This window comes from Melanostigma gelatinosum (assembly GCF_949748355.1).
Source record: "Melanostigma gelatinosum genome assembly, chromosome: 14".
NCBI lineage: Eukaryota > Metazoa > Chordata > Actinopteri > Perciformes > Zoarcidae > Melanostigma > Melanostigma gelatinosum.
This window is the reverse complement of record NC_136647.1, coordinates 12026528-12041986: the sequence shown is the minus strand read 5'-3', so window position 1 is coordinate 12041986 and position 15459 is coordinate 12026528. Positions and strand designations below refer to the sequence as shown.

The 15459-nt window shown below is 42.9% G+C and overlaps 1 protein-coding gene across 1 annotated transcript in view; it reads right to left on the bottom strand.

Moving 5' to 3' along the window:
- Positions 1-922: 922 nt before the first annotated feature.
- LOC306788066 (replication protein A 70 kDa DNA-binding subunit-like) overlaps positions 923-15459 on the bottom strand; it is a 31061-nt gene continuing 16524 nt past the window's right edge. Inside the window, exons 11-17 of the mRNA XM_079283394.1 lie at positions 14741-14877; positions 13576-13724; positions 11499-11628; positions 6036-6212; positions 5698-5805; positions 5487-5573; positions 923-1521 (exon numbers count right to left, since the gene is read on the bottom strand). Coding sequence (XP_079139520.1) covers positions 1414-1521; positions 5487-5573; positions 5698-5805; positions 6036-6212; positions 11499-11628; positions 13576-13724; positions 14741-14877 — 896 coding nt within the window. The 3' untranslated portion in view covers positions 923-1413. The remainder of the gene's footprint in view (positions 1522-5486; positions 5574-5697; positions 5806-6035; positions 6213-11498; positions 11629-13575; positions 13725-14740; positions 14878-15459) is intronic.

Sequence of the window (15459 nt, the reverse complement as noted above, 5' to 3'; positions counted from 1 at the left end):
CATGAATCAAAAGCATCCTTTTATCATTCACTTAGTCCTTTTTATTTTCACTTGAGGTTCAAAATGCAGTCTGCGTTACACGTTGGGCCACGACGCTGCACGCATTAGGTCTGCTTGTGTGGTTGTTAACAATAGATAAGAGACTCTTTGGCCTCAGAACACAGAAAAGAAGGAAGACAGAGATAATGGAACAAGTTAAGGGAAAGGTGACACCAGGATGAAAAGATCAGTGTGTGTGTTTAATCTCCCAAACCTCCACACACTCAGCATGGCAGCAGGCAGGAGATGCTCAGAGACGGCTTGCTGCCAACATAAATCAGTGCCATGCCCTTGAGCCACACCTTCAGCAGAGGCACGTCACAGAAGCCGTCTGAATGGATACCAACAGCGAACAAAACGTGGTTTCAACTGTTAATACTTTCAATTTGACAATGATTTCAACTACAGTGTAAAACAGCTATGCATGATGCAGCTAAGAGGAGACTAAAGCCTGATTCATCAGTGAAATGTGATTCTTAAAAAGGGTTTGTGCTGGAATTAACTATATGTATATATATCTCCTGATAACAAACTGAATTGGATGGATTAATCAACACAAAATGAATTGATTGAACTCTATTGCAGCTTGTTTGTGTGCAGTTACTGAGGCTAGTAGCTGCTGGGTGGTCAGTAAATCCCTCAATGCATCATTTTCTATTCCCCACACGTGAAACACAAAAGATGTGACGTTTGTGTGAGGAGGATTTGGGGAAATTGGGTTGTGATTGTGTAACAGTGATGAAGACAACCACTGATTTGATTGCGACATCCTTTATCACTTTTCTTATTTAGAGGTGCAGAAACAAACCAAACACTTTTTTTATTCAAAGAATAATTTTAATAAGCTGAATACACAGTCAGTAAGAAAGTTAAAACAAATGCCAACACGTGACACGTCTCCCACGCACACTTTGGCCACAGAACAATGAAAATTAAATCAAATCCGACTCATCCATGTCTTACTCAAATAACACTGAGCATCACCACCACATATTGGAAACAAAGATGAATCATTTGTATTAACAAAAAAAAAAAAAAAAAAAACCCTGTGGGAGCGTGTACGACACATGAATTATGATAGAAATGTGTGTAGATCTGTGTGTAGATCTCAAACACAGTTCTGTGTCATCAAATTGTGAAAGCTCGTTAAATGTCAACAAATTTAAACGGTAAGTCATTTCCATCATGTTCCAGTGTTCAGTCTAAATATCAGTCTTTTGTTCGGCTGCCATCTAATCAGATGAATCACTGACCTGACCCCCCCCCCCCCCGCCGCCTCTGTCAGATATGCTCCATGTCTGAAAAAGCCGGACACCAGGCAGAGACCAGAAGAAGAAATGTTGAATCACCAGGCAGCCGCGTGGATGACCGGGACTATATTCGGCCGGCCAATTTGCGGATGTTACCGAGGAGCCTCCTGCTGTATTCCCTGTGGTCGATGGGCTGGACGTCCATGACTGTTACCTTCACTCGGCTCTCATCCTGAGGAGGGGGAAGAAAAATCTTCAGTTAAGTGGAGCAACATCTGATGAATAGACGTGTCAAGCCTCTATGATCAGCATCATTCAAGAGATAAACGCTGTAAGAGAAAGCACTGAACCCAACAGGTCTCTGTTTGAATGGTCTGTGTCAGCGGTGTAAGCCACTGCTGACACGGTGGAGTACTGAACGGTCCATCTGCTCTTGGCTGGTCTGGACGTGGCTTTCTGTAAATCAGTGGTCCCACATTTTTTACGGCACACCGTTGTAAGCAACGGATTTCATAGGCAACATCTGTATCAGCATTTCTTTGAGCTGTTTTAATATGGACACATCTTTATCCCGCTTACTCGGACGGTCACTATTTTTGACTGCACGCCTGGAAAACTGACGACACGATGATTTTGTTATGCATTGCTTCGTTCTTCTGTTTTGAAATGTTGTGAATGTAAAATAATTTAGTTCATGGAAGACTTTTTATGTGGTGAAACTTAAGATTCGCATAATAAGCAAATAATGAAAAAAATAAATCTTACAGCGTCCTTCGCTTGTCACCAAGGCCCCACTGTGGGAACCACTGCTGTAGACTACAGATACCTCTGTAGATACAAATGTGTGTGGTGGAATGCGTGGATGTGCTGCAGGTTTGCTGGATTGATGCTTCATAATGAGGTTATTAGGAGGTAATTCAACTGTAGTAGGACAGCACTGAAGGCCCAGGTATAAAATCCACGGCCCGCCACTGCTTTTTGCCCATTATCTTATATGTGGTGTAACACCTCTATTAGTATTTTCAATTTGCATCTACCCGAGGATAGCAGGAAAATTAAACAATACGGGGGGGGGGGGGGGGGGGGGGGCTGCCGCCGAGACAAAGGTTCCACTTGACGAAAGGTGACAACTTATTTAAAAATAATGGTCTTTCAAAGGAGGGGAAACTGTGTGAACGACGGCTCGTTAATTTAATGCGTGGATAGTAATATTCCAATCGCATCAGGAGAAAACAATTACCCAGGGGCCTAACATTCAACCCCTACCCGGCGACTCCGTTTCAGACGGTGGGGTTTGTCCTCGAAGAATTAACACAACTTCTGGATGCTGGCACACGGACTAGACAAAAAAAAAACACACCTACACCCCCCCCCACACACACACCAGAAGAATAGCAGACACACACCTTTTAGTGGCTCACAGAGAATCAGTGAGATACTGAACAAGGAAATGACATGAAACTGAGGATCCTAGCTGAAATTTGGATAATTAAAGCGTAAAGAATACAATAAACCGATGTATATTATTGAACTATCTTCTGTCAAGTTGAATTAACGTTTCTTAATAAAAACACAATGAGCGTCATCAAAAGTACACTGAAAGGCTGCTGCATCGTTAAGTGTCTTTGATAATTGTTTCACCCACACAGTCATGAATGCTCATTGTCAGATACGAGTTATAGAAGAAAGTAACAGAACCAATTATGTAAATGTTCATATTCAGAAAGGCTTTGAGCGGCCGCCTCGAGGAATATTTCTGTGCATCATTTACACTGGTGGCTTTCACCTTCAGCCACAAAATAATCTTCTCAACCCCCCTTTCACTCACACAAGGACGGAGGAAAGACCCGAATGTGATGTTGACAAGGATTACCACGAGTGTGGTTTGTTGATGATGTAAAGTGTGTGTGTGTGTGTGTGTGTGTGTGTCTCTCTCAATGGCCGGCCTCTGACACTAATGTATTCATTGAGACTGAATCCATTTATTCACTTCAGACACATTCTCACGCACACGCACACAAACCTTATACGTCCACATACATTATTAATACAGTGTATTCAAAACAAACAACCATCCAGCTTGGAATGGACTCAAACACTCACCAGGACCGGGACTCAATATATTGCATCGAGTTATTAGTTGGAAATCAGATACACTTTCCCAAATTCTAAGTGCATTAATCATCTTTGGTAGCCTTTTAAACAAATGCAGATCCGATGTTTATGGGGAAAATGCAGTCATCCGAGCAGTAAATCCAATCCTTCACGCCAAATCTGATCATCACCATCATCTGAATCCCATTAACTCCACTAGGAGATGAGATGGGCCTCTGCTACACTGCAGCGCTGATTCTCTGCCCACTCTCGGGCCTCTACCTTAATGAAACATGACAGTCAAGATGGAATTATATTTAAATGCTATATTGCATTTTTTTGTATATTGGTTTGGCCTCTAATCTACCTCCTAAACGTTATTTGTGTATTTATCAGTTTTAGGTTTATACCATATGTTATCATTGAAGTTCAGCAGCTGTTTCTTCATCATAAACTATCAAAGTGGACAATGACTGGTGATTAGCAGTGGTGAGGGTACCGTGTGCTTTCAGAGATCACTCGACGTGGCGATCATGCAACAGCAACTATCAAAAACATATTCCATCTAAACAGAAGGATGGAGCTGCTGCCTAAACATAAAAGAACAATCACTTCCTGTGTGGAACATCAAACGCTCCAATCTTCAAAGCTCCGGACTACAATAGCGGTAAGTGGCCCGTATGCTTCAACAGAGGTGCTTGTTGGATGGCCGAACAGCGTCTGAAATCCTCTCACCGCACACCTTTCTGACGCCTGACAAAAAAAAAACACTCCAGGTGCTCAGAGGATGATTTACAGAGCACATCCGGACTTGTATCCTACGACTCTTCCTGTAATGCAGCCATGAAGACAAACTGTATTTTGAGTGAGTGCACGTCCTGACCAACACTTCTTTATTGTGGTCGGTAATGAAAATCGCAGCATCTGCTGAGGCTTCAGGCTCATTCTGGTCCGATAGTGAGTAGCAGTGGTGTGCTGACATTTACTGCAAACAGACGGGCAAGACCATTTCATTTTGTGAGTGAACATTCCTCTTCAATGTCAACACTTTCGGTACACTTTGTGTAACTTGCCCTCAAATAGGCTTCTACATCATTTTCCAGACGATAAAGAACTTTGTGCTCCTGGGAGGTTTTCTTGGAGTCGGGACACAGACCGTTCAGAGCTCATCCTACATTTCAATCATTCCACTGACTCTCGGCATGTGCCGCCAGTATCAAATTAGCCACTGAATAATTAAGCTAATTAGGCTTAGACAGACAATAGCTAAATGCTAATTAGTACCTAATTAAGAGAAATGAATCCACAGCTGTATTTGTTTTCAGTTACCCAAAATACACTGGTGGATACATAACAACTCCCTTGTCACTATGATGCTAATTGAAATGGTTTTGGATTCATGTTGTGTGACTGACGGTGCGTTATGATTGTATTGCATTGTGCGCATCTTGTTTAGTGGCTTTAGATAATAACAGACGACGAGTCTGGTTGTTACAAATTCATGGTTGGCAGGCAGGCGGCCTATTCATTAAAACACCACACCTCGATGTATCATGCTCAACAGGAGGGGATGCATCGCATTAAACAATAAATGTTCACTTCTTCTTTGTTGTATTCACTGCGAGGATTCATTATTTGGAAAGAATCCCTCCCACCTCTACCTGCAACCGCTGCTGATCCATAAAAACTTTGTGCAAATAAAAATACTGAATCAGCAAAAACCACAAACTTTGACAAATATTAAGTGCTGCAATTTCCAATTACACACAGACACACACACACACACACACACACACTGCAGCTGGTCGCAACTTTTTGGTTTGATTGTGTCATAAGACCATCGACTGTTTTTAGTCCATTTCCCCAGAACTACTAATAGTGCACTGCTGGTGCATTTGCTCAGAACAGCAAAAAGACGATTTGTGACAGACATACACGAACCAATGAGGGACAAGTATTCCTGCATGTAGAGATCATTAAAACATTTCTCCCAGCTTGCAGGACAATGACGAGCACCACTGTCCGTCATTATATTCTGCTCTTTCATTCCTGGGAAACGAAATTGCATCAAATTCTATTGTGCTCGTGTTTAAGGCAACTTACGTTGTACGTCTCCAGCTTGACTCGGCTCCTGAAGATGTAAGTTGTGAAGTTGATTTTCTGAAAGACTTCATCGAATGCAGTTTCGTCCTTACGAGCGCACACACACACACACACACACACACAACAATGTAAATACAGAGTCAGGGCAAATGGTTTACAGGAAACCGGGTGTGGTAGCATATCCGTGTGTGTGTGTGTGTGTGTGTCTCACTGTGTCTCTGAGCTGTCCTAGTGTTTCTGCACTGTGACCTAACAAGATCTCAGCTGTCTCCTGGAAGCATGTCACCCACTGGTTATCCCCGAAGTCTGCTAAGTTGGCCTGAGAGTCAGAGAGAGTCAGAGAGAGTCAGACAGAGACAGAGAGAGAGAGAGAGAGAGAGAGAGAGAGAGAGAGAGAGAGAGAGAGAGAGGATGAAAGGGCGAGAGATTATTCATGTGTGTACGTTTGAGTGTGTATGTGTGATCACATCAGTTACAATCTTCCTCAAAGCCAGCGGCACAGCAATTATGACAAACCAAGCGTAAACGACGTGCACTGTATGCACTTACAGAAAGTAGGAGTCTGTATTTGAAGTTGGGGAACTCTCGGTTACACTTTTCGCAGCGGTACAGTCCGTTCTGTTGGTCGACGACCTTCTTGTTGCAGTCTGCAGATGGACAGGCCTGGTACAGACAAGTCTCCTTACGAATGTACAGCACTGTCGCCAAACAGCTGAAATAGTCCGCCTGAGAAGAGGGAGCAAAAATGGGTGAGGGAAAAAAAATATCTAATTGTGGGAATTAGAGCTTCGAGATCAAAAAAAAAAAAAAGAAAATACCAAATTACATCAAACATCAAAGACGCTGCAGTGTATTTGCAGGTGCTGCCCCTTTAGACAATATTGTGCGGAGGAGAACTCCAACCTGCAAGTCAAGTTATATAATGAAAACAATCTACCGAAGCAGACCTTAAACATTAATTACAATTATTTAAACTTAATTTTAGAAACTGTTTGTGCTGCAATATTATGCATTGTATTGTTATTCTACACTTTATAGAATATGAAGGTAGAGGTCTGGTCAAATGACGTGCCTTAACCAAATCCTGAGCAGACACATTTCAGGAGCATTGCATTAAATGCAACAGCGATAGTAGTCCCGCTGGAGCAGGGAGGAAAGACAACGGCGCAGTATGATTCACCAGCTAATTAACATTGACCTTCTAAAGCATAATTCAAGTCACAAAAAATGTGGTAAATTGACAAAACACAGGATGACTGCGGCGGGAGGAAGGAAGTGATGATAAAGGAAGAATTAGGGTACCATTGTTATGGATCATTTAGCTTCCCTGTTTAACAGTCAGCCTTTCAACGTGTCGCCGGTTGCTCGTAGTACTGGCAGATGTTAAAAACAGAAGATGACTGTAGCAGCGCTTGTGACTGCTTTATAGCCTCGGTTCATTAAAATTTCAGTACATACCCGTCTGATTCGTTTTTTCAGAGTTTTAGACTTGAAAATGTGTTACGAATACATTTTCACTTCCATTGTCAATGTGGAAATAAAAAAAAACAATTGCACGGAGAATTCAAGCCTAAACCTCTTTGACAGACATAAACAGCTTCTTCTTTCTGGCTGTGTTTGAGAGGCCACATGAGTAATATGCCCCGACGACAAATACACATGAGCAATCGCAACACATAATTGTCATCATCAAGTCCAGTTATGTTTACATAAAATGTATTTGTCATTTTTCGTTGAGCACTTCTACCTGGCACATCTTTAAAAACTATTTAAAAACGAATTACAGAATTGGTCGGTGCTGGTTGAGGTACCATCTTCGAACGCACACATTAAAAGGGATTCAAACACGTGTGATTTTACAGACTTTTAAAATCCATGTTTTTGTATGTCAGGAGAACAAGTCCGAGCATTGCAAAAGATGTCGCTAAGCTTTTCAAAAGCACAAATCTTTAAAAAAAAGCTGTCCAATGAATGGACAGGAACCAGAGACCCCATCAAAGCGTTTGGTATGTAGGAGGCTTCTTGCTAAAGGAACAAGACGCCAGGTGGCTCAGGCTGCAAGGACACAGCGAGGTTTCACTCGGTCACAGTACGAGAGGTAAAACTCACATCAGTGTTTGGGTCCGATGATAGATTTCAGCACACGCAAAGCTTCAAACTCCTTTCTGCTGGGGCACAACAGCAGATTAAAGGGTAGCTCTCCTGCCCACTGTGACACATTTCCAGTGGGCGAAGAAACATCAGCAAAAAAAATTAATTAATTAATTAAAAAAAAAGAAAAAAAAAAAAAAAAAAAAAAAGAAACTTGGTCTGGTCTGATGAATTCCAGTCCTAACAAGTTCACTCAACCACACGAGGCGATGCATGGCATGCATGGTAATAACTGTACAGGCCTTGTTCATTCATTATGACCATCATGTAGCTTCAGGCGACGGGTGAACAAGACAATGCTGCCATCGGTACGTAAAGTGTGCCGGAATGGTTCCCGACAATCAAGTCAAACACATTAGAGAGAAACGTGAATTCATCAAATCGTTAAGCGTTTGCGCTCCGCTCTCAACAAAAATGGTACAAGTATTCTTTTGTCATTTTCTTGTATGATCACGATTGGTATTTTTACATCTTAAATTTGCAGCACACAGCAAATGAAACCAAAGCCCATCAAACTGAAGAGGAAGAGCAAAAGTGCTGCTTCTAGTGCAGGCAGGACATCCTTCAACAGTTTTAATAATGCGAATAAATAAGCTGCTTAGTGTGAAGAGAGAAACATTAAATACAATTTAAAAACTAAAAAAAAAAAAAACTTGGTATCATCAGTAAAACTGTTGCCAACAAGTCAGTCCAGCTGGTAGATGCACGCTGTTTACACATCTCTATTTGACTTCCAAACAATCTTGGAACGGTTTAAAAAGAGAGCAGAGGGAGTTTGAGAGCTCCATGCATAATAGATGCAGGATGAGACAAATCCCTTTCTCCCCCTCGAACACATAAATTGTGCTAATGCACACACACGACTATGCAAGGTTATATGCAAAGGCCGAAATGTACACATTTGCAATACAGATACAATGGTCTGAACTTCTCTCAGTTCTGAATTTAAATTAAAGTGTAAACGTCAAACAGAATCAAATTAAAATGCAGCGATGTTGCTGTAATTCAAACAGATATTAGCACCTAAAGCGGCAGAACTCGCACTGTGTAAAATCAACAGCTAAAAACAAAAAAATGCAAACTCGGGGGGGAAAGATGCTGTTCTCCCATCCTGTGGAGAAGCACAGCATTCAATTACCATAAATATGAATAAGAAGAATGCACACAGCAGTTGAACTGTGTCTCATTGGGAGGAGGCGCGCACATGTAGACGCCTGCACACACACACTCATCCGGATACAAACAAGCACAATGCTGTAAAATACGATGCACATGTAAGAAACCACAAAAAAAGAAAGAAATCCCTTTTCCAAGCTTCACCAGAGGGTGTTTCTTTGTACCGGGAGAGCCGGCCTTGAACAAGACGTTGGAATCACAGCCAGCATTTAAAATGCATTCTGAACAACTGCAAGCGAGCGCCGGGCCAGACTCATTACTAATGTTGGCCTAAATGAGTCTATCAAAGACTCTAAGACGCCGCCCAACTTCACTCTCTCACACACACACACACTTTCTGTAAAGTGTACAGCAGGAGCTTCGAATGTGAAAAGGCCGTTGTGTTCTCTGCATCCCGTGTGAGATGATTGATGTTGTCCTGTGCCCCCACGACCTCTGCAGAGACCGTCAGTCAGACTTAGAGGTCAGCCGGATCTGGACCGTAGCGCTTCCGTCACAAGTAGACCACTCAAAATGAAGCCCTTCATTTGTCATCATCTCTCCCTTTCCTCTTCTGGGTCTCTTTTGCCTCCCTCTGTATTCCGGTGTGTACACAGAAGCCCGAGGGCGAAGTCTTAACCCTTAAGCACACCGAGGAGAACCTAGAAGAGCGGCATGACGCTGCACACAAAACACTAAAACATGTGCAAGAAAATAGTTTTCATTCTTATCACACCAAATCCCCGTGTCACCTTCTGGCACCTAAACGCAATGAAATGTTGTATGTGGAAGGGCAACCAAGTGAAAATCTACTTCACATAATTGACGTGGCTGCACATGCCAACTTTAATGCTCGTCCCAAAACCCCGACACAAACACACACTAATTAGAAATAGCTCACACACACACACACACACACACACACACACACACACACACACACACACACACACACACACACACACACACACACACACACACACACACACACACACACACACACACACACACACACACACACGGGTAGAATGTCAAATTAGATTCCTTCAAAGTATAAGCTAATGATTTGGATTCCATTATTATTATCGAAGCTGCAGCCTCAGTGTGTGATAGACAACCTCTTCCTTAAAGCCGTTCAGTGACAGGAACGGTCGGGCGCTCAGGGCAGGGAGAGAAAAGAAGACGAGACAAAGAGAATAAGTGAAGGTAAAAAAAATAAATCGGTGCTTTAACACATTCTCATTTTTAAATCTGCCAGTTAACCATTCCTGTGTTAACCTTTTTTTTTTCTTCCTGTGGCCTTGTTCCCTTCCATCCATGACGTTTAAGTGCCTTGATTTTCTTCCCATCTCTCCCATTCTCAGTCTGCACTTCTTCCCTTCTGGTAATGTTATGCCCTATGGGCTTCCTCAACTCCAACACATAATTAGAAATTTTCATCAGAAACGACATTGGTCTTGAAGCTACCCGTAAGTGGCTTCCAATTTAACATGAGGGATGAGGGAGACTAGTCGGGGATAAACCTAATTAATTAGATGGAAAGTGTACGAGTGGCACACACCACCTCCATTCACTCTACTTCTAGTTGAAAGCGTTGCATTATTCTGTGTCTTGACACTTCTTAAAATGGCACAAGGTTCAATTTATAGAGTTCTCACATGCCCCAACAGCATGTAGCAGTTCCTGCGACTATGTGAGCATCACTATCTCTCTCCCACAGCTAAAACAAGGGAACCATGACTGTAATCCATGAAGTCAAAGAAAGGCACAGCCTGAAACAGCTCTATTTACAATGAATGGAAGACTGGCTGTGGATTTATGTTTGACTAAACGCTTACATTCAAACGAGACGGACAAATGTCTGGTCACACAAAATCTTCTCTGGTTTTAAACAAGAGGCCATCAGCGTAATCTCTGTATGGCTGAACAAAGGCCGTTAACCTGTTAAGTGTTCTGACTCCGTATGATGCTTGCCCGATGTCCATATGTGTGATTTCCTACACTTCTTGGAGATGCTTCGCGATGAATTCCGCTGTGGGTTGTACTGTATGTGCGGCTAGAGAAAGCATAAGCCATAGTAAGAGCACGCAAGTGAAATATGTCAAGGAAATGCCAGAGTCAGTGTTGTCGCAACATGATGGATTTGTTCCTGTGTTACTGCAAAACGTTGGGTTTAAACAGTAAAGCTCTAATGCTTTGATTCTCAAAACCCGTGTTTACTGAACGATGTTCTGCTACCAAACTCTGTTGTGCTGCAGCTATGCTGATGTTACGTCATCTGTAGTTGCTTTTTTTTTTTCTCCATTTGTCTTCAAACAGCAGCCAGCTGCCCAAGTGAAAGAAGGATTATCTGACTCGCATATCAATCTGCTTCCAGGCAAATTATTTCATGAAGAACCGGCTCAGAGATCCAAATAATACTGCAATGCAGACGATCTACTGTAGATCCCCTGTTCTCTCGAAACGTAAGTCACATAAAGCCATTTAAAATAAAGAGAAATAGTTAGTGTAGAGGAATCAGTGAGAGTCGTGCAGACTTTAACACAGATAGTCCACCTGAGGCCAAACTAAAGTATGCACGCACCGCCATGTGCCGTGTGTGTGTATCCACTGCACCGCCATGTGCAGTGTGTGTATCCACTGCACCACCATGTGCCGTGTGTGTGTCCACTGCACCGCCATGTGCCGTGTGTGTGTCCACTGCACCTTCTCTCCGTGTCCCAGCTGTTCATTCTTGACGTCGCTCAGCGTTTTCCAGTTCGTCCTCGCTCCGCTGCCCGCTGACCACGTCTCAGTCAGGGATTGGCTGTCGATGGCGTATCCTCCCTGGTCGTACCTATAGTGCGGATATTAAAAACACACAGAACATATTTGCAAATAAACGTACGCGCAAACAGTCTTGCACACCATACACACATAAGTGTGACATATGACATGGATTATTAAGAGTGTAGGGAGACAAAGACAAAAGAAGAGGAGGGTTTGTTGAGTCAAATGAAAAACACAGAGCATGCTTGAGAACGCGATCCCTGGATACTGAGGTGATTAAAGTACACAAGACACCATCAATATCTGTCTGTGAACATGTCCCTCTTTGCGAAAAAGACAGTGTGTTTGTTCATGTGTATCAAGGTGCATTACATTCACAACTCTGCTGTTAGATACTGCACTCTATCTGATTTTTCCTGTGAGGGAGATTCTGCACTGTATCTGCTATTATCTCAAAGAAACCGCCTTCAGCAATGACAGAATTACTCCCTTACTCCCTTAACTGATTTACAGCCACTGCATCTGTAGCCCGCTATCTCTTTTATCAGACACATGGCTGTCTATCGTGGACAAATGCAGTCATACTTCAAATCAGCTCTTTACATTTACATAATTGTTTGTCCATAAACACCGTTTCTTTGCCGAGGCAAAGAGAAAAACAACGCTTGCCAGTCTCTCTTTGCGTACCCACTCCATCTATTCATTTATCATTTTAATATTCCCTTTAAAATCTTAATGCATCAGTGTGACCCTTGCTCTGTATTCTAGCCGAGCAGAGCAATCTAATCAAGGAATCATCCAAATTCATCAGTTTCCTTCAATGATGCAAGCAGGCCCGGTCAAAGCAAAGCACCACATCGCATCGCCACAGGACCGAGAGAGTCAGGCGGACACTCTTTGTCTTGTGAAGTGCAGACCTGCATGTTAAAAAGGAGGGTTCGCCCTTAAATTACATTCACCGCTGTAAACTGGAGAGAGGACCAAACGGCAACTGAGATGAGGGGGGAAAGTCATTGATTCGAGAAGAATGGAAAGTGGAACAAAAGGAAGGAGGGGCACTTGTTTTCTTTCTTTAATGTCAGGATGCGATGGTGTATTGACCAGAGACAAATAAGATCACGATTAAAGCTGGAGCAGTGGAGCCTGTCCCCCCCCTCCCCCTCCAACACATACATACAACAGCAATAACTAATGCAACACACATAAAAATGGCTATTATTCATGGAGCAGCAAGCCAAATATTCATAAACCGAATATTAACGACTGAAGGTGTCAACAAATTAAAGCCCACAGGTGCCAACAAACCCAAACCTAGATTTACTGCATTTGCACGTTGAAGCTGTGGCTGTTTGATGCACTTTTCTGGCCAAGAATAGCTTTCAATATAACAACCAAGCAGTCACATGCATACTGAAGCATTGATACGTGTACACACACACACACACCAAAAAATGAAAAGGAAAAAACGCATTTATATTTCAGCGGTGGCCAGACTTGGGAACAGCCTTAATGAGTGAATGAGTCATCATTTTAAATCCCTCCACAGGAACTGCTGATAAGAATCCAGTTTGATGCGGCTCACCGTGTCCCATCTTTCTCTGCACGTTCAGCAGCAGTTCAGAGCTGGAATCCAGAAATATCTGTGTTCTGCTTTCCTGTTATTCCCTCCCTCCATCCATCCATCCCGTCTACATCCTGTCTCGAGTCCTGCTGGGACTGAGGAGGCACATGCCATTAGGCTCCTGACACTTTGCACTTTTTGTTCATCGGCGTGTGCATACGTGCGTGAATAAACCCTGTGTTAAGTATTCCCTCTAATATATTTTACATAGAATCAGCATTACAGCAACGAGAGGATACAATCTCTCCATTTGTAGCGATTTGTCCTTCCGTTTACACATAATGTGTCAGGAGGTCTGTGCACACTATACATACCAGCGTGAGCGAACAATTTTGTATGTTTATGAGTGTGTGAGAGTGTGTTGGCGTATGCGTGCACACCAGCGTGACTCACCAGGCCCGCAGACTAAACGCCTCCGGTAAGTCTGGGTTGACCATGACTGTTGAACTGAACGTAGCAGAGAGAGATCTGCCTCCAAAATCAGACAAGCGGGCTCCTTTGATGGCGACCACCGGCTGCCGAGAGCCGTCAAACTTCTCGGCCTGTAGAAGCAACAAAGTGTGTCAAAGACGTAATTGAGGAGAGAAAGATGGAGAACGATAGGTGGAAAAAGCAGTTATTGTCTCTTTAATGTTCGGTCTGTTTCTGCAGTTTGCAGGGACCAGAAAGTAATACAGCGGGTAAAATGAGTAGTGAAGAAGTCACCACTTTTCTCAGTAAATATATTTCCAACGGTGCTATTGACATGAAATGTTCACCAGATGTCGGTAACAACCCAAGTAATCCATACATGCAAAGAAAACCAAAGAAATAAGTTCAGAAATTAAGTTGTGTAATAAAATGGAATGACACAGGGAAAAAGTATTTAACACGTGTACTGAAATGTATTTAATACTTCGTACAAAAGCCTTTGTTGGTAATGACGGCTTCAAGACACCTCCTGGATGGAGAAACGAGTCGCATGCATTGCTCAGGTGTGGTTTTGGCCCATTCTTCCACTTCAAATCTTGAAGGTTCCGTGGGCCTCTTCTATGAACTCTGATCTTTAGTTCATCCCACAGGTTTTCTATTGGATTAAAGTCAGCTGATTCGAGCAGTTGTTACCGACATCTGGTGAAAATGTCACGTCAATAGCACCTTCAGAAATATAGTCACTGAGAGAAACGGTGACGTGTTCAATACCTATTTCACCCGCTGTACGTGGTATAGTTTGCTTTTATAATTGGACAACCTACAAGTTAATTTGAAAGTCGCTTCTGGATTTTGGCAAAGAGGAGGGATTAGCTCTCGCAGATTGAATGAGTTTAGAGAATAATAGCGCCATTTCGCGCAGTCGAGAGTTATTTAGCCTTCCGTCTCAAATCAGGGACTCTGGTCCAAAACACTCCTGAAGGTCACGAGAATGATGTGACCGGTCCAAATTCAACAGCCCAGAGAACCCAATCGAAAGCCTCTGTATGCAAGACCACACACACAGATGGATGGGCACCTTCATAAACACACGATTTATTACAGGATATCCCTGAATACAGAGTGAGTGAGAGAAAGATATTATTACATCCTCTCCCCACACTGTGACCGCAACCACTTTGCCAGTTGTGTCCATTAGGTTGAGGACCCTCTTGGAGACTTCTCTGCTGTTCTTCATAGTGATACGGGATACATCGTCCGCACTCTTGCACACTCCAATCACATCTACGGGCAGAGAGAGAGAGAGAGAGAGTCATTTTACACCTCCATCTGCAGATTGCTCATGAATACAGGCAGACAAATAGTCTTAAGAAAGATAAAGATGTTGCATTTCGTGAGGAGAGCCTTTTGAAATGTCTCCATGTGGTGTTCAGTGTAAATAAATGCCTCCTGGATACATTCTACGTCGATGTGAAGTGGTATCACATAAGTAGTGAAGACCCCAAACACAGAAGAGTTGACACTCTTGTGATATTGCCGAGTCACAGTAGACCGACATAAATGTCATAACCGGCTCGCTAACACCCAGGTCCACACTGCAAACCACAACAAACACTCATTCATGTTTCCCGTCACGCTCAAGGCCGCAACACTTCATTCAGGATTACGGCGCTGAAGAGCAGTCACTGCCGAGCTCTAAGAAGGTGTAGAGCCTGGCCTACCATGACTAATGTGAAAAACCTTAACCGAACAAGACAAATGCATTCATAAAGTGCTTGTGTACTACGAACGGGCTCGTCACAAGGTTACTGAAATCAACGACAGTAAAAGATTAAATCAAGAATCTGTGCCGACAGGATGAATGCA